The sequence below is a fragment of the Apteryx mantelli genome, chromosome 10 (assembly GCF_036417845.1).
Source record: "Apteryx mantelli isolate bAptMan1 chromosome 10, bAptMan1.hap1, whole genome shotgun sequence".
NCBI lineage: Eukaryota > Metazoa > Chordata > Aves > Apterygiformes > Apterygidae > Apteryx > Apteryx mantelli.
Genome location: NC_089987.1, coordinates 22,011,352 through 22,035,165, shown reverse-complemented (window position 1 = coordinate 22,035,165; position 23,814 = coordinate 22,011,352). Strand labels below are relative to the sequence as shown.

General features: G+C 48.3%; 1 protein-coding gene across 2 annotated transcripts in view; it reads right to left on the bottom strand.

The window, feature by feature from the left end:
• Positions 1-23,814, bottom strand: part of GNAO1 (G protein subunit alpha o1) — a 165,974-nt gene that overhangs the window by 25,841 nt on the left and 116,319 nt on the right. For both annotated transcript variants that reach the window (XM_067302666.1, XM_067302667.1), the window contains exons 5-6: positions 4,659-4,787; positions 3,830-3,959 (exon numbers count right to left, since the gene is read on the bottom strand). In XM_067302666.1, coding sequence (XP_067158767.1) covers positions 3,830-3,959; positions 4,659-4,787 — 259 coding nt within the window. The remainder of the gene's footprint in view (positions 1-3,829; positions 3,960-4,658; positions 4,788-23,814) is intronic.

Sequence of the window (23,814 nt, the reverse complement as noted above, 5' to 3'; positions counted from 1 at the left end):
ACACGTTCAGGAATAAGGGCATGAACAATACCTCCATATCTTGGCTAGCTGTGGATGGCCTAAATATCTTAGTTTCAGAGGCAGCAAAATGCATCATGGACATCTCCCTCTCTTGGCCTGGCTCCTTTGCACTTGTGAGGAAAAAGCAAAGAGGACAGTTTGAGTTCCCATGGTAGGTCCCATGTCATTGCTGTCTTTAAAATGTTTAGAAGGAAAAATGCAAATCTGCCTTTGGTCATCCTCTTCTCCAGTTTTACTGGGTAATGACTGATGTCCTTCTCTCCTCCCCAGTTACAGATCTGAAAATATCTTGGGTTTTCCTCCTATAACCTCATCTTATGAAACATAAAAATAAGTCACAAAATAGCCGCAGTATGACAAAATAGCCTTGTTATGCAAAAACATCTACTGAGTTGTTTGTTCAGTTAAAGCAGGACATTTCCACCAAGTGCAAACACTCTGCACTGCTGCATGGCAGGGTGCCCTGAGAGTCCTTGTGATGGACTAGGCAAAGGTTGATGCCCAGGCATCATCCCATCATCTACAAGACCCATCATGCCTTGGAGACAGCATCTTGTGTGTTGCATGGGGTGGGCAGAGTGTGTCATTTTGCCTTGTGATCTCTAGCTGTGGGCTGTATCTGGCAGTAATGGGAATGCTGAAGGCATTGCTTGAGTTTCTCTCTATGTTTCTTCCTCTTCCCCTGAGAGCCGGGCATGCACAGTGCCCTCAGCCAGGCCTTGGGGCACAAGGAGAGAGGTTTCAGATCTGCTGACAGCGTTGCACGAGGGTGTTTGGGGCAATGCGGGATGCTGGATCCAAAAGGACTGGGTGCTACTATGCAAAGAGTGATCTTTATGGGCATATGGGCCTAGAAATCACCTGGGCAGAAAGCTTCTCTTCAGTTTATTTATGTCTTTCTGCTTTGGACATAGAGAAGTACTTGCTTTCCTCGGCTCCTGTGGTGTTGCTGTTTGTGACAAGATACCAGAGAGAATAGACATCCCTTATAAAAGAGTCTTACCTTATAAAAGGTCTTACCGAGCGCGGGCTTTGCACACAACAGCCCTTTTTTGGATCCTGCAGGAGGATGGGTGCCGAGTTTTTTGAAAGAGTGCAATACACTAAGAAAAAACTTGTTGAGCTTGCAGCTGTGCTTTATTCTAAGGGAAGGGGCAGATCAGTGTCTGCTTCACCTGCTTGTTTAACCAGCTCTTTGCTCATTCCTGTTTGAGAAGTTCACAGTAGAGCTGGTTCGTGAGCTTATCTCAGTGTGACAAGCTGACCCTGCAACTATACTGCTCCTAATGCCCTGGCGTTAACCTGAGCTTAGCAAGGAGAGCCCCTGCTCTGTATTAAAGGCTGATTGTATTTGAACTGCAGTTTCATCCTCCTCGAGTGCAGTTTGACCTAGAGAAGTGTCAAATGCCATTGTGAAATCCTGTGATTATTGTCAACGGGGCGCTGAAGTCACGAGGAAAAGCTGTTCTCTCTAAACACTAGCTTTGCAAGCGTTTCTTGGGAATCCGGCACGTAGTGAGGCTCTTTCCATCTCGTGGATCCGTGCCAGCGATAAAGGCTCTACAAGTCTTTTCATACCCACAGAGACATCTGTGCAGCCCCCAAACCTTCAGTGGCTTAATAAAGCTGGAAGTGCCTGGAACGTAGTAAGCGTTTCTATAGAAAATGAAGATAGAGGAACAGAATCCAGCTTACTCTCTTAGCTGCCTCGTCTTTGTGCTTTATAAGTGAGAAGCAATAAAAGCTGATTTACGTCATTAAAGCCGGCAGATGTGACTGATACACACAGACGGCAAATCAGCTGACTAAAGAGATGCTGCTTTTACTGCTAGTTTTTTGGAGAGGAACCATATTATCAGGGAGGACGCTGAATGATAGGGGATTAAGTTGGCAGAGGACAGAGTCTGTGGGCACTGTGATTTCCACCTGCCATTTGTGTTGTGGATATAATAGGGCAGACAGGCTCCAACACTGTCATTTTTCTTATTTGCATTGGCCTCGCTCAGGGCTGTTTATTTGGGTTAGGCGGGGGCGTCCTGCAGGCCTGGCGGTGTTTGCGCCGAATCCTCTCCTCTCCCCAAGCGATGATGGAATGTGTAAATGAACAGCATCTGCCTCTGCCCTCCTGTTGCTCAGCATCCCCAGAAATGCATTGTGAAAAGGGATTGAAATAGCAATCAAATGTCAGCGCTGCGCCAGAGAAGTACATGCAAGCCTGCTTTCCTGATGCAAAAGCAAAGATGGAGTCACACAAAGCCGGGTGTCTGTCATAGAGCATTTCAGAGAGCAGTCTCCCTGTTAGTGATCTTATTGTATCAGGGTGGTACTGGGTGATGGACTTCATGGTTTCATGATTTGGGTGAGTGCCACAGCTTAAGTTACGTGTAAAGAGTGCCTTGTTCTCTGCTCAGACCACTGGACTGTGTTTCACTCACAGCCCCCTGGGTCTGTGGGCTCCCTGCATGTTCTTCTTTATGTCCTGGGTGTTTTCCCCTATCCAGATGCAGAGGTGCACAGCATTGAGTTAATGGCTAGGTTTTTCGAATCACATCAGGAGATTTTGGTTCCTCCCCAGTGAATCCTACAGGACTGAACATCCTTGAACAGATGAGGGCCAGGGTCACAGGGAGCTGAAAACTGAGGATTATAGATAAATAAATAAAGATGAGAGGGCGTAGGGTGTCTCAGTCAGTCTCTAGCTATTTGGAGGGATATTAATAACATCCTGAATTCTGGTATCAGTATGACCTAAACAAACAGGTGACTTCATCAAACAGCCAGAGCTCAGGAACCTGGGTTGGGAGAGGCAAGAAACCACAGCTCCACCAGGCTCTTTGGGAGGAGACAACTGACAACTGATAGCAAACATTTCCTCAACTGCTTCCTCATCAACAGCTTTCTGCAAATCGAACATCTTTACAAGCAGGAGAATAAAGGCGAGGGCCTTGTACAGGATCAGCGGAGAGGAGCAAGCCCTTCATGCTATCATATACCAGGCACGGATGAAATAATTACCAAAGGCTGAGAATGGCTTTTGATTCCTTTCTGCTAGACAAATGCAACCGGGTGCTTGCCTCAGCTGTTGTTAGCCCATCTTCCCCAAAGTCCACATTTCCATCACACTGAATGACACATGGGATGGGGAAAACATAGCAGTGAGTCTTCTTGCATCTTTTCTGTGTATTTAATTCATTTGCATTAATTGCACTCCCTCTAATATCAGGGAGTGCACAAGTCCACACTAACTTTATTTCCAGATGGTATTTTGAGCCTAATGTCACAGTAGGAAGTTATAAAAGCTCTTCTAGAACAAATTACCTAAGGAATCAAATCGTTCCAGTACCACACATGAAAATGAATTTCTTTTGCCTGAAGAAATAGGTTATACACCTAGCCCGAGCCTGACTCAGGAACGTGTGGCCTTCCCACACCTCTCTGCACCATGGTATGACTCTTTCCTTAAATTTGTTTTAAAAGCCCACCTATCCACATCTGCTCGCTTTTTGGATATAAAGTCCCTTTAACACCCTTTGAAAACATGCAGGTCAGCTAGAAAGGGAAAAAAAAAAACAACAAACAGTGTAACTTTATCAGTGCAAGGAACCGTTACCTGGGAGTGCAGGACTTGATTTTGAAGGGTATGGAGGAGGACAAATCTCCCCAGGATTTCAGAGTCAAGGAGGGATTGCTTGACAAACGCGCATCGCTCTAGTACCACTGCGAGCCTAAGGGGATCTCTGAGCAGTTGCTGGCTATGCAGTATCCCATAAAGAAGTGTTGGGGCCTCCAAGACCCAGCTGACACTCACCGTGGTTTCGTCTTCATGGAGCACCTGGTCGTAGCCACTCAGTGCGACACAGAAAATGATCGCCGTGACGTCCTCAAAGCAGTGAATCCACTTCTTGCGTTCTGACCGCTGGCCTCCGACATCAAAGAGCCTAGGGCACAGGAGAGGAGCTGTCAGCGCTCGCTCTTCGTTAGTCAAGGGGAAACTTTCCTTGGAAGGCTCCAAACAAGGAGCAACAGGTCTTTAACCACTGGCTCAGCCTCCTCCTCCAAGGTCTGGAGCCCGAGGAGGAAAAGGATGAGCAGCAACAACCAGAGATGTGCATATTTATGGGAAAGCCTCAGCAGTGCCAAAGGGTGCCAGAGGATCTGGGGAGGTTGAGCCTGTGCTTTCTTCAGGTTTATATACTCTACATACTGTGTGTGTGGCTTTCTGTCTCCATCCTCTCTTCTCTCTACTGGCTGACTTCATGAGTGTCAATATATAGAGTTAACTACACGACTGACCCATTTTGGAGAAAAAGTTTGGCCAAATATTTTTACGCTTATGAAGCTTCATCAGGCTTGGGGCCAGTCTCATATTGGGTCTCCAAACAGGAAGGTGTTGTTTGGCTTAGAAGAAGGTACAGTGAAGTTGAAGGACTTCATAGACTTATTAGATGTAGTGATTTTCAGGACAGAATTGCAAAACATTTCATATTGTTGACCCCCAGAAATGCAGCATCCTCTGCAGCGGAAGCCATCAATGAGTTAAACAGCAGTTTAACGGTTTTTCCTTTGTGAATTATGGGAAAACACTGTGATAAATATGTGCTCTGAAAATTTACCACGGCATACCCTTTTAGACTAACCTGAAGTGGAGGTTTTTGAATGTGAAATGGGTTTCTACGATGCCAGTTGTTTTGACCCTGGTTCGAAGGATATCCTGCTCCGTGGGCTGGTAGTCTGCAGCTCCAATTCGATCTAAGCTGTCTAGGTAGCTAAGAGGAAGAGAGAAAGAGAAAACAAAAAGAAGACAGGTAAGAACAAGATGCACATTAATCTTTGTTGATCTCAGATGAATCCCTCAGCTTCCTATTAATCATTTTCAATCTATCTTATTTGTCATGGCTGAATGTATTGTGGTTAAGGAGAAAAAATCCTGTTCTGGGGAAAAAGAAACCTTAACAAACCCCACTAACCTAAGTACAAAATCTGATAGTGAACTGAAAGCAGGAAATTAAGTGTTCATGTGTTGTGAGTCCTGATGCCTGTCTGTGAAAATACCAGGTTTTAATATTTCTTACTATTTTTATTCCCCGAGGGAACTAAAGTCCCCGTCAGTCCATTGTGCTAGATGCTGTACACACCGCCGCTTTCCTGTAAGGGCTTAGTCGAAACCTCGCAGCCTTTCCAGATAAGAAACTGGAGCATATTGGTCTCGTTCCTGGAACAGCTGGGTTGAGTCACCCTTGGGAGATGCCTCTCTCTCCACTGACTGGGGGGAGTCTGGGCGACCGGCTCCAGCGAGATGCCGTGCTTTCAGCTCAGATTAGGTGAGATGAATCTGCCCGAGTGAGTCATTGTTTCGCTTTGAAACTGCACATAGCTCTGTGATTGCAGGAGATAAAATTATTGGACAAAATTCAGGGCCAGATTAGATATTGATCAGTGGCTGTAATCTGGGAGTTTAAATCAGGTGTTTTCTGAGGAAAACAAAGATTTAGCATTCTAAAATGCTTGGATACTTTTGAAACATTTACCTTTATTCTGTTTTAGACTTAAAATCTATGAATATAGGCAACTTCTCCATAGGCTGGAATTTTGGGGATGAAGTTGCATGTTCTGGTGTGGAATCTTTAGGTAGAGAAACTCTACTGTTGCATATATATGACCACAATGCATTTTTTTCATCCAAATTCAGAAAAAAATTTCAAAATAACTCAGCCCAACTAAATACAATTTATAGAGAAAAGAGGAATTTAATTTTGTTTACAATTTAATATGAATTATAAACACGAAGTTGCACCACACAGCAAAGTCTTTTCCACCACCAGCGAGCTGCACACAAACATTACAGTTCCTCTTAAAGAGGGTATGGTGTGCACTACTGGGAAACAAGGCCTAAATGCATACTTCTAGCTCCAGGAGCATCAATCTAATGCATGTGAGATGCATTCGATGTCCTGAATATAACAAAGTAGATGTGTGTGTGACCAGTGGTCTTGCCCTTTGGATTTTTGTGCTTCTCGCAGCTTGGGATGTTACCCAAAGAGACCGTTGGGCAGGAGATTACATGTTGGGGGCAGGAGGGGAGGTCACCCATTAAAGTGTTAGTGGGATGCCTGGCAGCTTTGCCCAGTGTAGCCTGCAGAAAATAAATGGTACTAAGAGAAGTTGTGTAGTTGTACGTAAGGAAAAGACGTTGCTAACCCAAATGAGTGCGAGTTTGCCAGTGAGTGGAAGAAAGTATGAGCTGGAATCATTCACATAAAATAGCCATGATGTTTAGCTTGACTTGCTCTTTCAGTTTATTCTAAATGTAATCTTTTTTTTTTTGACTCAGAGTGTGGGTTTGGTGCTGATGAGTAAACCAGTCACACTGACTTGGTAGTGAGTACGCTTCCTTATCTGCCTTGCCAAAGCGCATCGCGCTTGGCCTGGAATACAGCCCGCTGCTCACGCCGTGGGAGCTCACGGCGCTTTGGCACATCACCCACCTGGACCCTCTGTGCGTCCCTCCACGAGCGCAGCAGCTCTGTCGGGCGCGTCTCGGGCCGGGTCCCCAGCTCTGCCGGCAAAGGCACCCTGATTTCTAGGCGGCCCTGCAACGCCCTGTACCGCTGATGACTGTATTTTCCCTGCAGCATCAGAAAGCAGATAAAAGCTTTCTGTTTGAGTCCTGGAGGGAGTGCTCCAACCCCGGGCTCGTGAGCAGACCAAGTCTAGCGCACCAGAGCTGTGCACTCCCTGCCACCCCAGGGCCCTCGTTTCCACAGGCTTTTGTGCCTACTCCAGTAACTTGGAAAAACCAGCAGACAAAGAAACTCTATTCTAAGATGAAAAACAAACCTCAGCCTACTCAGGTCACGTATTTTGGCTACCCATCATTTTCATTATTTGTTTTTACTGAAGAATTGCAAGAATCATGTCACTCAAAGAAAAGTATGTGAGCTAAGTAGACTTATTTTTATCGTGCCCTTCTTCAAGCATTTAAAAACATCATGGTTTTATGACAGATGCTCCCTCAATAGCTTTATGATGGGCCGTGGATATATGAATGGGCCTTCATTGGCTAATCTTTGAAATAAGATCCTTCGCTGTGATGGCTGCAGCCATGATCACTCATCTATTCACAACTGGTTGTCAACTTCTGTTATTTAAGAGACAGCTGCATTTCCTCACATGTCCCCACAGACCAAAATGGCTTTGCAGTATCTTTGTTCAGAGACCCAGGCTTTCCTGTGTCCTCAGGAACAAGATCTTGAGTCCTTCAAGGTGACAGTAAAAAGCAGATGTGTAAGAGGTGGAGGAATCTTCTTTTGCTCGTGAAGGTCTTGGCAGAACCCTGGAGACCTTTATCTATTCCTCCATCTTCATTTTCTGTGTTTTCCTGTGTTTCAGTTCACTTCACATGTTCCCACTAATTATTCTTGCCTTTGAGATACTCTGAGTGCTGCAAATGTACTATAAACCAGCCAAAGGACTCAGCGGTGCAGTAGCAGCACAATGAGGGAAGGGTTCGTTACTGTAATTACGCTCTTTGAAGTGCGAGGATTTGGTTGTGAATGGAAGCGTCCTTTAAACCCTGCGCCGCGATCTGGGATTGCAGGTGGTTTGGACTCTTGCTAGCGACGTGCACAGCTCTTGGGCGCAGTCAGCATGTCTGGGGGTGCCTGGGCAGCGTGTAGCTCCTCCACGCAGGGCTCCCTTTGGCTGCATCGCAGCAAATTCGCGCCCCGTTTTGTTCTATCCTTGCTGAAAGCCTCACATCTGCTCCAGTGCTTGTCGATGGCACGATGCAGCGAAAGGTGCCTAGATCCACCCCACCGACTCCAGTCTCTCCAGCCTCCAGGCTTCTGGGAGACCGTGCAGCTTGCCAGCCTCTAGAGGGGGCAGGAACATAGCAGTAGAGGGAAAAGAGCCGAGCAGGATCCATCCCATCCAACCGCTTGTCTCAAACAGCGGCCAGCTTCCAGTCCCAGTTTGGGCTATCTCCATAGGAAACTGGGCTGCGGGTAGCATTTTCTCTAACACCTATCGGGGTGTGGAGCAGCTATGTCCTTGGCTGTCCGGGCGCTGCTTCCCTGTGTTTAGCAGGTGCTCTGGGCCGTGCCAGCGGAGAGAAAAGCTCAATGTCCCCGGCTTTAGCCGAGCTGAGCTCTGCGAGGGTCTGGTAGCTCGGGGTCGTTCCCATGCCAATGCACTCCAGCAGCACTGGCTCCGGCCGGCCGGCCTGGGGCCCAGCTCAGACCCACACTTCTCAGCCCGCCCTGGGCCATTCAATTAACTCCTCTCCTTTTCACTCATTTACAGCTTTTCAAATCCTTTCTGTTGTTCTTCATGTGTTTTTCAATATCTTAAATTATTTCAGTTGCCTGGTTGCGTTTTTTGCCTGGCCTGGTGGTCTTACTGAGGGTCAGCCATCAATTTATACGAGGCTATATAATAGTTTCAGTGCAGTTTTCGGCGCTGCATTCCCAAACTGTTTACTCTTTTGGCTGCTCTTGCCTGGAATTTCTCCTGTCTCAGGGTGCAGCAGAATTTTTTCCGCTGGACTTTGTCGCAGCTGAGCTGGGCCCGGTTGGCGCACGAACACCAAGTTTAATGGCTCTTGTGGAGCTCAGCAGGAGGAGCGGGCCGCTGCACGGCTGTCACGCTCGTCTCCAGCTGCAGCAATGGGAAGCTGCGTGCCTCAGGCAGGCTGCTGTTGAAATTTGGGGCTGATTTTAGCTTCTCGCTGTTCTTGTTGGGCCCTGCTGGAAGTATCCTAGGGATAGCTGGCGTTCCCTGCCCAGGCTGTTTGCAAAGACCGGCTGCAAGGGTGCCTGCCGCGCTGCGGGATGCGTGCACCCACGTGCTGGCTTCTAGCAGGACCGGGTGGAGGGGCCATGCTGTGTTCGGGGGACCATTTATTTGGGATGAAGGAAGTTCAGGTGGGGAGACAGTGCTACGCAAGGCTTTGGATTACAGCACTCCTGATAAACACTTTGAACCGCGAATCTAAAGGCCAAACTGTTGCTGGAGATAATTAGTTGTCGCAGCCAACAGTCTTGATGACACATAATCCCCTCAGAAGTCAGCGTCTGTTTAACTAGCAGAAATAAAAGCACTTTGGAGCATGTGGAGTAAGTGCTCAGCTCTCCCCGCTCTACGTCATCCTCGTTGCGCTGTGCTGGCACCAGAGCTCCTTCTACTTTACAGGCTCCAGGGTTTTGCAGACTGGAGCGGATGCACATCTGAAATGACACATCAGCTCTTATTTGCAGGCAGGGCTGCCCAGGGCTTGCAGGGGTTAAAAGAAAAAAAAAAGCTGAAGAGAGGTTAGAGGTTTTTGAGTACATGAGTAACCCTCTAGCATTTATACTCCTGAGCTGAGCAGCTCCATTACTGCTTATATCTTTTATCTTAAATGCTTTGTTTTGAAGCAGATTGCAGGTTTCTGAGTCATTCAGTTTACCAGGCTCAGGGGGGTGAAACCCAACTATATTATGCTGCTAAAAGCAAAATGCAGGAGAAGTGGCATTTCCTGAGTATAGGGAGAGGAGCAGACTGAACTGAGGCTACAAAATGCAGACGCTCTGTAAGGACTAGTTGGTACTGAATATCTTCACACAGTAACATTCAAAATAGGGAGTAAATATAGTCTTTTGCGCCTTCATTTGCCGTTTTCAACACCATGTGAGAGCAGTGCTGTTGATGCCAGATACATTGCGCGTGGAAAGGACTGTTGTATGAATTATCCTACAGGAACAGGCTGGTGGTAGCCTACATAATGGTGGCCAATGCTACATGTGTTGCGGGGAGGGGGACCCCTTCCCAGGGCACTAGGCCACCATGGGAAACTTCTTCCAGGCTTGTACCATCTTTGCCAAAGGCTCCACTGGCTGCTATCGTGGATGAAATAGGGTAGCAGAGGTATCTGACTTTGGGGCTGCAGTCAAAGCAGGATCCCTGCAGCTTGGCTTACACAGATGTACGCTCACAAGTGTTGATGTTAATAGCAGTGAAATGGTTAAACCTCTGGGGTTTTTTTTGCTTTTTTTTTGTTTGCCTCTAAGGTGGCATCTTTGCAGTCCTTTGGCAAGCAACATCCAGCTTGCTGTGCCCTAGGCACTCCGCCAACCCGAGCTCCCACCTTCTGACACTGCGCTGCCGTGCTAATGCAGTGTCGAGTGTGAGCTCGCGTCCTGTGGGCACAGTAAGCCACGGTGCACCGGTAACCACAGCCATGTGTCTTGGTCTGGGTTTGCAGATAAAGGTGTGAGAGAGCAAGCCGGGACACAGTGGCATCTTCCAAGATGTTCCTTCGGCTGTCAGCCTTGGCCTAAGCCTGTGTCTCCTCCATGAACAGGGCCCCGTGTGGGATACTCTGGCATTCGGTTTTGTTGGCTTGTGTTGTGTTTGACTGAAAAAGCAGATCGTCATTTGTCAACAGAAGCAGCTGAGTCACCACTGGGTTATTTTCTACTCTATGTGCAGAGACGCTCGATGGTTATCTCCGACATTGCGTCGTGGTGACTGCTGGCAAATGCTGACTTTTTAATCAAGGTTGTCATGAGCAGGATTCATCTCACCTAGCTTTAGATGCTTATGGGCAGATATCTCCAGATGAGCTGATTGTACTATGCTTCTTTATGGTTCATGGACAGAAATGGGCACTTTTAATGTCTGTTGTTTGCATCTGATATTAACTTGTACCCTAAATACTTCTTTTCCTTCACTGGTGAACAGATAGATACATTCAATGCTTAGTAACTGCAGAGTGAGGAATCAGATGAAAAGCACTGGGCCAAAAGAGTGTCGGTAGTGACTCTATAAAAGCATATAGTAAAACTCTTATAGTATCTTCCACCAGAAGAGAAAAAATGTGTGGGTGCTGCCTCCAGAAGGTGTGATGCAGTGCTCAGCATGGCTACTCCGGGCAGCCGGTTCTGGGCAAACACCCAGAGGCTGTGGCACGACACCGTTTTTCCTGCAGACACCATTCCTGGCCATCTCTGCTATATTATTTTAGGGCAAGGGGAAAACCAGCCCACTATCAGAGCACAGCTCTCATCCAGTGCGCACAGCTGTGATATAACACACATCTTAAATAATCATCAGTTATGAAATGCTTGAAACGCAGCCAAGCAGTCGTATTGTGTCCCTTCCAAAATCAATAGCTATGCGTAGGAAATGCTGCCCGCGGACACACGTGCACAGAGCCTTTCTATCCTCTTAACGAACGCTAGAAAGTGTTAAACGCTGCTCGTCGGGCACTTCCAGGTAAGTTAGCACAGGCAGGAAGGAAAAACTGTAGAGGTTAAATAATTCAGCTAAGAGGAAGGGAGGATCAGCTGGTATTTTCTGAGCCCAGTTCAGAGGAAGGAGGGCTTGGGACTTCTCTTCTGGACTTTAGGCAACCCGCTGTGTGCTCCTGGCTGCATTCCCTGCTCTGCCAGCCTCACCTCTACGGGAATCCCATGAAATGACCTGACAGGTTTTGTCATCCTGCCGCGGCTCCCGATGCTAAATCCTCACCTCATGCCTGAGCAGATGAGATGCTGGCATGGATCGGTTATAACAGCCGCTGCCCCCTCTCCCCAGCTCCCCTTCCCAAATCCAACGGTTGCGTAAACCAACACTGTTTTTAGTATGGAAAAGTCCAAGCAATTTTCTCAGCATTAAGCCACTGGGGAGAGAGAAATGAAGAACATCCAGACCACTGGTGAATGGGAGTTTGGCCATTCTCTGGCTGCTAGAGCTAAAAGCAGCAGTGATGGCGAGCGCAGGGCAATCGATTAGGGTTATTTTCCCTAGTGAACTCTGCCGGCTGCTCTGGGCTCTCATTATGCCCTCTTGGGAAAAAGGACTGTGTTCTCTGCTGTGACAGCACGGTGCCAAACCTTGACAGAAGGGATGCCACACTGTGACACGTTTCTTACCTGCGCTGAAGGGTGGGAGCCTGCTGCTGATCTGGGGCATGGGCTGCGTGTTTGCACCTTGCTGGCTGCAAATGCGTGGAGGCAACCAGGGCAAGGGAGAAGGGGAGTCGTGCAGCAGGCTGGAGGAACCTGGTGCGTGAAGGTCAACTTGGGCAGTATCAGCACTAATAGTACGGATAGGCAGGGGGAATTGCAGGTAGGGACGAACAAAAGCAGCTTTATAGTTTAGCTGTCCTAGTTAGACTTGTGGTTTTCCAAGGCACTATTGGATCCGGACTAATTTTTAGCATAGCACATGGATGGGCAGCATCACTAAATAGCAACCGTATAACAAAGGTGTAAAGGGAGTCAGAGCTCGCAGTCTTCAGGCATAAGCTGCTGGCTGTCTTTGCCCACTGGTGGTGGTTTGGTCAGCAATACATCGAGGTTTCGTTACTGCGGGAACGGAAAAGCACTTGATGATGCAGGACAGTGTGAGTTTGTGATCAGAGAGCTCTGGCCAGGGGGGACGTGGACTTTGGAGGGAAAGCCAACGCTTACAACCAATTCAGAAATGTTTTTGCACCAGCCCTGAGAAAGAGGGTGTGGGCTCATCTTTCTGAAATGAAGTTTGAACATTGAAAGGCACGTTAGAGGGGATGAGAAAGACTTTTTATAGAGCCCCTTACCGAAGAGAAAAAACATGGGTCTGGATCAGATCAAAGATCCATCCAGCCTAACAGTGTCCAAGAGCAGATGCTGAGAGAAGAGTACAAATACAGAGTGCATATGCACTGGTTGGACTATTTTCTGAGCCTCCAAAGCTTTGTGGATAATGGAGTTCCTGAAAGAACAGTGATATCTTTATATTTATCAGTCCTCAATGAGTCCATAAATTTGCCTGGGCACTTTTTGAACATATGTGAACTTTTAACAGCCACATCTGCAGCAAGGAAGCTTAACTACTGTGTGTGTGGAAAAACTGCCTCTTTTTGTTTTTAAACTGCCATATCAGAGTTTAACTTAGTTAATTATTGTATGGGAACAGCTATTCTCTTTCCTATTCACCATGTGTTGCTCTGGAGGCCTCTGCCTACCCCTCTGCTCCAGCCGTGAGAGGACTCTTCTCCTGAGACCTTTCTCTATGGAAACTCCTCTGAGTCTTTGACCATACCAGAAGAAGGGGTTCTCCAGTTTTCCTAAATCCTATCTGAGATGGGGAAAGGAGGGAGCCAGAACTGCTTTGTTCTGTGTGTTACTGTCTGCTTTATGGCCACTTCACACTGTGTTACTTTGGGAAGCCGGCGGTGTGACTGCGGCCCTGCTTGTGGTTACTGCAGGGCCAGTAGATCTGACCAGTTTGTTAGTAGTGGAGCAATCCTTTTTAGGAGCTTATTCGTCGTGGCGATGCAGTTTATATAATGCCTCTGTGATTTAAATTGTTGTTTAGTGCAGAGCTGCTGACCGCAGGACACACTCGCATTTGTTTTCAGTAAATTAAGAATTTTTATGGGGGTGAGTGGATCTTTCCAGCGGTGTTCCGTAAATCCGAGCACACCAGGATGACGCAGAGCTCAAGCTCCGCAAGTTCTTTGGGAGCCTTTTCTCTCCCCGTGGCCCTGCACACAGGTGCTCTTTCCACGCCAGGATAGACACAAACTGGACGCAAACTCCAGCTGAAATGGCTGAAGGCTCAACAGCTCCAGTCTAGCTGTTGCTTTATGTAAGCATCTACTTATTTCTTATGCTCCGCTCTGAAGCAATATAGCTGAGCTAGAGTAGGGATGAAGCATGGTGGGACTCAGCACCCTGGAAGTGAGCAGGATCTATCTCTAAACCTTTAAGCAACAGAGTAAGTAGTGGCTTTGATGCTTTCTTTCACAAATATGCTCCAGCGTCTGCCATTACAAACCTGCTGATCTTGGAGCTGGTGGCTTTCAATATTGAAAAAAGGAAAAGGAAAAGAAAGAGGAGGGCTAAAAATAAGTCAAAAGGAGTTTGGGATAATGAAGGGCTTGTTCTGGTAAGGAGCCCTCATGGGGGACGGGTGCCTCTGTGCTGCAGCAGGGCTTCTGGCATGATTGTGCCAGGCGGCGGATTCACCCGCATCAGCGCTGCCGTCACCCAGAGAAGCTGCTCAGCCCAAACACAGGAGAGAGAGAAACCATCCCATCTTGTAGCGGATGGAGTCCCTGAAGGAACAAGCTGACAAAGTTACAAAGGCTTGCTAGCCACAGGGCTAGCTACATTGCACAGCAGCTTATTTGATTTGGCCCAAGGCAATCTTGCAGGCTAATTACTCCAACCCTGGAAAGCAAACAGCCATGGCCACAGATGAAGCCAGTTCTTCAGACTTCAACCTTTTGAGCAGTCACTGGCCAGAGACATTCATCAGCATATGAAGGAAGGCCCAGGACATATTTAAGTACTTGTGGCAGGAAGGAAAGTAGCACTAACATCATCTTTTCTAAGCAGAAAGAAAAAACTCGGTGCATAGCTGTAGTATTTTTGCAGTGCTAGGTGTCTCTATCTGTGGCAGGGATAGCGCTGGTGAGGGTTTTAGGCCTAACGCTACAACGGGAAGCATTAGCTATTGAGATATGAGCTCTCGCATCAAGTGGATAGAGGGTGCCCATAGCTGGGCAACAGATAATTGTGAGTGGGGTGGGTTTCTCTCTGAAGCTGACTTCAATCAGGGATCTCTTTTATACATCTACTAGCAGTGTTGCTGAGGCGGATGGCTTGCTGGTGATGTAGTGGAAATCATGTTACTGAATATGCTCTTCTGTCCATTTTCCTGGCCTATTAGCAAGCTATAGGGATTTCCCTTTTCAAACCCCATCTATGCATCCATGCCAGAGACTTTGGGCATGGAAATCAGCTAATTTCAGACCTATGTTCTCTCCTAACTCGGCCGCAAACGGATGCGACTCATTGCTAGGAAAAACAAAACCTGAAAAGCTGACCCTTGGCTGCGCACTAAAAATGTCTTAGTTAACCCAGACATTGGTGGATCTCCTGGGTCTATAAATCTATGCTATGTAAATAGACTTTCTGGTACTTCTCAGTCGTTGTCAGGCTGAGAATCCTCTGAGAATGACTTTGCTTGCGATATTGCAGCATTTTTTTTTTTTTAGTCCAGGCCAGATCCAAAAGCAGAGGTGCATAAGGGAAAATTTATAGCAAAAAAGTTTCTCCTCCCCAGCTGAATAATTGTTGGGAGAAGATTTGTGTTTGCCACATACAAAATAGCTCATTCATTCCCACTAGAAGAAAGGCTGTCGCCTGGGCCAGGCTGGGCTAGCTAGACATCTTGGATGAATGCTGACCACAAACTTCTCCTTTCCTTCTGTCAAGTGCTTATGGCATGAGCAACCACAGAGTGGTCTGTAATTGTAGCCACTTGTTGCCATTTAAGCAGCCCTGAAAGATGAGGCTTCTGCAACCCACCTAATGTCAGTTTGGGTTGCTCCCGCAGTTGCCTAGTCGCTGTATTCACAGAGTTTCCAAAGGGCTGCTTAAGGCAAGAGAGTCCCGTGTCTCTACGCCGTCCGTCAGGGAGGGGAATCCTCCACCGACAAGTACCTTCTCTTAATAATAATAGTGATATAATATAATAGTACTAATAAGATAATGCCTTCTTCTGGATGCTGTTGAACGAGGGAACTAAAATGCCATCAAAATGCGTATGTCAATTTAGATTACACAAGCAATTGGTTAGTAGAGAATTTTCCCCTTCATATTTTTGCTATTAATCTCGCCCAAAGCAACATATCGGGAATTATGAACTAGTAATCCATTGACTTACAAAGCTCTTAGCTCCATGCCCCAGTTTAAGATGCATCAGGGTCATGTACATAACAACATCAGCTTGTGATACTCAGCGTGGGCCAGCCTGGCCCCAGAGCTAGTGCGGGTTTGTAGGAGATCAGAGGAGGACAACACTTCCCAGGCATGTCCTTCTGCAGGGGCTGAGGACAGCCACTGCCTCAGCACTTGAGGCTGTGCAGAGACTTTTCTACATGCCCTGGGGACACGTCCCTGCCAGAAGCAGGCTTTATAATGATAAAAATTGGCGCAGTCTCTACTGTCTTCCCATGGACATGCCCATGCTCGCATCTCTTGGGAGTGACCCGCGGGCCGGTGTGCCACAGTAACCCCAGCACGCTAACCAAGAGTCTGTGCCTGCTTGGTGGAGATAAGTTTAAACTGACTTGGGAGTACTTCATTTCCAGTGGGAGAATGGAGCTGGCCCAAAGCAGTGTTAGGACTGGAAAATATCAGGAATCCTTCCAGACAATATGCACTTTATCGCCAGTAAAAAGCTTTTGTTGAGCTTCCTCTTGGCTGCAGAATGGAAGGAGAGCATCTAGGACAGATGGCTGGTTAGCACAAACATCTTCCTTGCCCAGCCCCATGCTGCTGCGGTCACTGCTGCTGTGCTACCTGACTTCTGGGTGATTCATTTGTCCCCCCAACCTCCCACTGGAGTAGGGAAATGTTAATCACACTTCGTTCATGAGGAACATAACTATTAAAGGGATAGACGGCTTGCCTGAGGACACAACAGGAAGCCTGTAGCAGAGCTTGGAAGTCAATTTGGGTTTGCTAAATCATAGTCAGGAGCTTTATCCCCAAGACCATCTTTCTGCATTGTTCTATAACCCTTAAGCAATATTCTTCACAGCTTTTAATAGGGGTTTGCCCATGTAGGGGCAGGTACCGTAGAGCTAGTAGAAATTTGTTTGCCTTTTGTAAGGAAGAAACATATTGTCTTACATAAAGAGCAGCCCATAAAATTGTGTTACAGTTGATGATTGAATTTTAAGTTAACTCAAGAATTTGAATAGAGATAATATAATTTTTTTTTCTTGGTAAATGAAGAAGGCTGAAAATGGAGGCTGTCGTGTACTTTGCTCCACCCAATAAAATTTCAAGCATTTCTATGTGGATTTTGATGTGTTCTGCAGATCAATGACACTGCATTTAAACACAAGCTAAGCAGTAATTACAGATGCATGCACGATTTATTCATCTGGTGGCACTGCACCAGCTGATGGAAGGATCAGCCGTATCCAATCAATGTTTGAAGCTGCTCAGAATAAAGAGCCTTTTTGCTCCCACTGGCAAGTGAAAACAAAAATAACCCCTGATTCTCAGGAATGCCTCTCTTCTGCCCACACAGGGAATGCTGCAGGATGGGTTTGGGTCAGTTCCTATCCATGTCTCTGTACCGTTACCCATGCTAGGCTTTGCACACTGATATATGTTGTTCATGTTGTGTCTCCTTCATGCATTCATTGCTCATTGCTGAGGAATGAGACCCACTTGTCCTTAGGGCTGAGGTTTGTATTTATGAGAATTAAGGCTTGAATAAGTGGGAAAGCAGAGTGGGATGAGCAGTGTGGAGGAAGGAGATGGGGGGCAGGCAGGCAGCATTCCCCAAGACCACCTTCCACATGCTGGATGGTGTCCAGGCATGGTGCGTGTGGACTGCGAGCCAGTGCAACGCGCTACGCTGCAGGGCCCAGCTGGAGGCGCGTGGTGCGAAGGGAGCAGCCGGGGGATTGCAGTTGTCACCGCAGAGGTGCGTAATGTGCTCCTGTTGTTATGGGAACACATGGCAGGCGATGCAAGGTAGTACGTTTAAAGGCAAATACTGGATTTTGTCCAATTTTTCTTCAGGTTCTCCTTGCTGACATGGGCTACGCATCTATGCAGGAGCTTTCCCCTGCCATGGAGCAAGCCTGCTTGCTCCCTGCAGGCATGGCGAGACAGGGAGCACCCCTTCAGGCTGCTCTGAAGAGAGCAGTTCGAGGGCCAGGCCAGCTCTCGCACTGGGACTTCTGGTGCTAGCAGCAAGGGCAGGACGTCAAGGCGGAGATGCCTTGGTCAGTCCTACATGAAAAGTTCTTGTCACACTGATGCAAAGGAGCAACACATCAAGCAGAGTCAGTAGGGTCAAAGCAAAACCTACAGCCTTTCCCATGGTACCTCTACTCTGAAAGTAAAGGACGATAAAGAGTGGGATGAACAGACCAAACAAGGCAGAGCCAGAGGTTTGGGCAGCTGTTTCAGATGCTCCAGTGGATGCCTGCGGGACTGGAGCCCAGCTGGGGCAGCTGGAGGTGGTCCCAGCTCGGTGCTGCTGTGCTTAGGGGAGGGATGCAGCCCTCGAGGTGCTGCCTCCGGCCCTCGCTTCTGCTTGGGGATAAGTGCCGGGAAAAAGGTTGGAAAGATCTTTTACGTGTGTGCCGATCATCAAGCACAGACAGTCGGAGAAGCCCTTGCTAAAATAAATAGGTCATGTGGGCGACCTCTGTGCATTTAGTACGTTTTCTATTTACTACCAGCTATTTTAAGCAGATATTCTTAAGTCTCCCATAGCAATCTGAATAGTCACAGTAGGGCTGAGCCTCATTTCCCCACCCATAGAGCCAAGTTCAAAGGAAGCAACTAACTCCGCTGATGATGGAGAGCACCAGCAAGTGGAAAATCCGTCCAGTTCTGCCTGGAGAATAGTAGTAGGTGGAAAGAGATTGGCCAGGTTAGGAAAAAGCTTGCCAGGAGGTTGCCCAGAGGCATGCCCAGGTTGCCCATGTCTGGGGCAGCGTGGGTGGACAGTGCTGAAAGCTCTTCTGTGTCACCCCCGGGACTTGTTATTCTTTTGGTGAGTTTATTTGTAACTTATTTCTTGTTATTTGTATCATTTTTTTGTTTATGTATTTTTGCTCAGTAAGATTTTCCTCTAGGGATTTCTTAATGCAAAGTTGCTGCTTCCAACTTTAGTTTAATTTGGACAAAGATTTTTACCTGGACTCCATTACCAGTTTCCAGCTCTCAACAGCTGTGTCAGCCTCAGAGTCCTGGGGACTTGCTCCTATTCCTGCCTGTTGAAGATTTGGCCTCCCTGTTCAGTGCACACCCCAGTTCAGTGTTTCTAATGCTGTGGATTGCAAGACCCTGGAGCTGTGTAACTGGAAATGCTTGAATTTGATATTAAGTCTACGTGGTAGGGCGCAATTGCTTGTATTTTTGTGAATGAGGATTTGGGAATGGTCCTTATGTTATTGTAAAATACCAAAAGCAATACTGAGGGAGCGGGAAATGCTGATCTGTGCTATGAAAAGTGCTGTTGGAGTCTCAGAGCTACAGCGGTTGCTCCTGGAGTGTTTTGTGGCCTGGGCTTGCAATTTTGGAGCAGTGAATTTCTTTTCAAAACTGGCGCTCCCGAAGAACCTGCTGTTCAATACCGGGGTGACAGTGTAGCCCAGCAGGGAAGGGGTTACAGCGATGCGAAGTGCATCACGAATCCCCAGCAAGAGGGAGGCTTGGACTAAATGCCAAAATCTGAACTGACGTTTCCTTGGCTTGACTCCACAGTGCGGTTCGTGCCTGGTTTCTTTTTCCCTTGTATCTCTTCGTTCCTTCCCTCCCAACAGCACGGAGAAGGTTCTGCCTAAAACCCAGCCTCAGAAGCATTTCTCCCCTTCTTTCGCAACAAATCCAGCCCCAGAAGAGGTCTCCAGGACCTCGGAGGAGGCGCTTTCCCTGAGCACTCGAGCGCTTTGCATGCAGTCAAAATATCGGTGGTGGGGAAGGTGTGAGGACCTTGGCAGAAGGACCTGTATTCACCCTGCCTGTGCTCCAGCCTTCTTCCGCCCCGAACCGTGCTGCCGTGACTGAACTAACAAGCCCTGCTCAGTGGCCTTTGCCAGCAGCTTGAAGTAAGCTTGCGCCTGTCCACAAAAGGCTGTGCAGAATTACCCAGGCAGAGCACGGATCCCGGGGTGCCAAGACTTGCAGAGATGCGGGAAATTGCTGGGTTTTCTGATGGGGGCTGGCAAAATAGGAGCTGTGGGTTTGCATCGCTGTGTCGCACCGGCAGTCTGGAGGCAAGGAGTGGATTTGCAGAAATGATGGGAGCAACTTTATAGACAGATTCAGTGTTATTGTCTCTAATAGAGAGTCCGTGTAAAAGATATGGGTGACTGAACTGATACAATTCTAGCACTAGCTGGAATTTTTGCAGGGTCAAAAAAAAAAAGAAAAAGAAAGAAAGAAAATGGTAGGAAAAGGTCCAAAGTCTGCCTAAAGTGTCTCTGGCCCACCAGGCTGGCTGGACTGACGCACCATTAGTCCAGGAGAATGGCGCACGAGGTAGTGATATGGCTAGCGTCGTGTTTGGCTGCTTTGGTTCCCCTGCCCAAATCGATGATCGGCGGAGCGAGCTCGGCGTCCCCAACTGTAACATTTCCCAGGAGCCTCGTGCTGGGCCTCTGCGCCCCGCGGCTCTAGATGTCCCTTAGCCGGAGTCCACCATGGCTGCGTGGGCAGTGGGCAAGCCAGGGAGGCAGCACCGAGGACATCCTTAATGTCTTCGTCATGCTCCTGGGGCAAAGGCACAGGTGCCATCCGGCTGCGGTCATGCTGAGAGGTGATGTCAGAGGTGACGTAGGAGCTGAGCAGCCACTTGCACGTCTGTTGGGGCTTTCTCTTAGCTCCTGTAAGGAATTTGCCCTTTCGGGCTGATTCACACCTCCCTGCGGCTGAAAGGGAGGGAAGGGGTTTGCAAAATCCTCATCGTTCAAGCAGGGAAGGCAAGCGACTGGCCAGGTGTCTCTGGAAAATGCCTCCAGCCCTGCTTACTATATCAAGAAGGAAACCCCATATTTCTTCCTTTCTCACCTAGAAAGCAGTAGGAAATCAATAGGTGCAGGTTGAATATTGGCTCAGAACTTGACCTGGATAAGCGAGAAACATAGTGGTGTTTGCTTCAGGGATAATTAGAGCTATTATATCAATTAGGCTGTGAAATGATCATTGCCTGGGGCTCCATGAGGCAAATCCTGATTTTAGCATGAATGGCTTGCCAGAGCGCTGGGACTCTCCTCCCATGGAGGCGAACCTTGAACCAGCTTCCAAGATCTTCCTCTTCCCACCCGCCTGGGGGCTAAGGGTTCCCTCGGTTCCCTCTGGCCCTCACTGCTCACACCGCTGTGTCCTTTGGTGTCTCATAAATAGGAGCGTATTTATTGTCCTCATGCCCTGGTACGTAGGGGAATATTAATACCCACAATTGTCAAACTGGGACCTGAGACAAGGAGCTTTAACCCCCCCACTGATGGGCCCATGGAGGCTCTCTGGAGGGTCCGGGAGATCTGCCTTCCTACTGGAGGGTGTGCTCAGCTCCGGGCGCCTCATCCCTGTCCTTGCCAAGTTTGCGATTTTACTGCAAGCTACATGATGTTTGCTACATTTTTTTCATTTTTGTTCCTTCTTAAAGCTCCAGCACCTCAAGGCTGGATATTAGATGGACTATTTGCTTAAGGAAATAAAAAGGGACTTTCTAGCCCTCCTGTTCACAGACAAAAGGCTTTAAAGTATAATCCAGCAGGCTTAAGAAGCAGCAGATAAAAACAATTTTCCAGTGGTTGTCTTAATATATATGAAAAAATGTAGGTTTTTTAGCTAAGCTCATGATTGGGTTTGGATTTAACTCATAACCTTAAACACCTGAGCGTGGCAATACAGCACTTCTTCCTGGACCCAGGAGAGAGGAGAAGGGAGGAACGGCTTTCACTGCGGGCAGCAGCTGGAGACCTCCAGCAGTGACTTAAACGTTGCTTGCCTCTCTTGCGCCGCGCTCCCCGACGGATTGCACCGCCCGAGCGCAGCACGCGTGCTGAGAAGGGGCAGGATTCAGGACGCGGTGAACAACGGAGGAATCACACCTCCTTCGGGCTGCGGTCAGGCAAGGAGAATGTGGCGTTGAGAAACCGGATGGAGGGAGAAGCTGGTGGAAATGTGCAGGAGGGAGAAAGAGAGATGAAGCCATGCTGAGCGCATGGATCTTCTCACCCTGCCCTGCAGTGCTTGTCCTGGCCTCCTCCTTAGCTATTCCTCTCAGGCCGCCCTGTCCAACAGCTGGTGCTCCCCAAGGGCTGTTATGTGCTCCTACAACTGCAGAAACAGCCCCGCTGGGCCTTTTCCCTCTGGACTGGGATGATTTCTGGGACAGGACACAGATTGGGAACAGCAAATCCAGGCTGCCGGAGGCCCAGTCACGCAGTCGCCACTGGTGCCTGCAGACCTACGTGGAAGACGGTTTGCTCAGCCCTGAGTCTGGCTACAAAGAAATTCCTGCGTTCCTGCCATTCTTTGCCATTTAAGGCTTCCAAACGGACAGCAAAAACGTAGGAAAACACGAGCAACCGCTGTGTCTGCCTCCCAGCTCTTCCCTTGTCCGAGACGGTGCCAGACCTGACGCCAGTTATGTAAAGAAGTGCCGTGGCAAGCGGTGGTCCGCTGACAGCTTTGCCTGCTGACGCGTTGCAGACCAGCGGCGCCTTCCTCCGTGCGCGGTTCGCAGCAGCCGGCCGGTCCCAGCCTGGCCGTAGGCTGCCTGCGAGAGGACCGAGCTCGGGAGCTCACCGCAGGGCGCTCGGGTGTTCAATGAGCGGGAGGCTTTCTGGGGGGCACCAAGCACGTACGAGCCACCCAGAGGGATATCTGCTGCGTTAGTGCTACCTGCTTCGTTAAGTCCTTTAACCAGCGATCAGGATGCCCCAGGAGCCTTGCTGATAGGAGACACCCTCTCTCCTGCCATGACCCCGTATGAACGATAATATTTGTTTTGCAGAGGCCTTCTGGGGCCTCTGCAGAGATGGTGACAGCAGAGCTGCAAGCACACGAAACGCCAAACTGCAGGATGCAAAAAGGGGAGGGAAGTTTGGGATTGCTGGGGTCCAGGCCGGAGCTGCCAAGCTGGGCTGGCTCTGCGGGAAAGGAGGCGCAGGGTTTCCGAGGAAGCTCTGCTGGCTTCCAGGAGAGCCAGGACACCCTGCTCTGGAGCTGGGTCCCCGGAGAAGCCTTGTGTGGGAAGGAGGTCGGGTGAAAGACGGGGGGTTGCGGGGACAAGCCCGCTCAGGAGCCTGAGCAGCGCCTGCCAAAAGGCAGAGCTGTTGGGAAACGGGGGCCGCGGACAGCAGTACGGAGTAGCAATGAGAAAACAAACTGAGCCAAACACAAAAACCCCAACCCTTGGTGGCAGCCTGCCAGTTCCAGCTGGTTTCATAAGGACATTTCAGCCTAAAAATACACAAATACTCAGCCAAAAAAAGTCAAGTCTCCCTGCGCCTAATCTGTCACCCACAGCCCTTTGCAAGAAGGGAAGAAATCTCTGTCGAATCTGTCAGTCGCCAATGAGAATGGGTTATCCGGGGGTTAAGACTGTGGTTCAGCAGGTTTCCTCTAGGATAAATCAAAGTGCTACATTTGGGAATTGGTGGTGCTGGCTATTCCTGTTCTCTAAGCAAAATAGAAAGAAGGGATTGTTTCCAAATTCTGGCACTGTCCCCCCTCCTCTGGACAAAACCATCATATAGGAGCTCAGCGTGTTTCCCGCTACGTTATGGCAGCCTCACACCATGGCCAAGTCATTGCATTCAGTCCATGTGTTTTTCAAGGCTAACATAATTTAAACTTTACGGGATTTTTAGGTTTTTTTTTTTTTTTCAAGTCACAAGCTAATTTCTGCACAAATTAACTTGAGCTGCCAACTTTAGTAGCCAAGTAGTGGCACCATAAGTAGCCTATTTATATCATCTTAAAAAAAGGTGGCAGATTCAGGCACTCAGAATGCATCTGCTTGTAGGTTGGCACTGCGCCCAAGTTAACCACTGCATAACATGAATAAAACAATCATTTGGGAAAGGGAAAAAAAGACCACTCCAGCATATTTTCTGTTATTAATGCTAGATCATTTCCTTCTCTGATAAAGGCACCACTGCAATACCCCCCTTGCCCCCACTGGTTGTCACACACTGTCTGCTACTAAGCAGTGCTTTAGAAATGAGAGCAACAACGTGAACTACTGCCCATGTCCTCCCCTTCTGAGTGG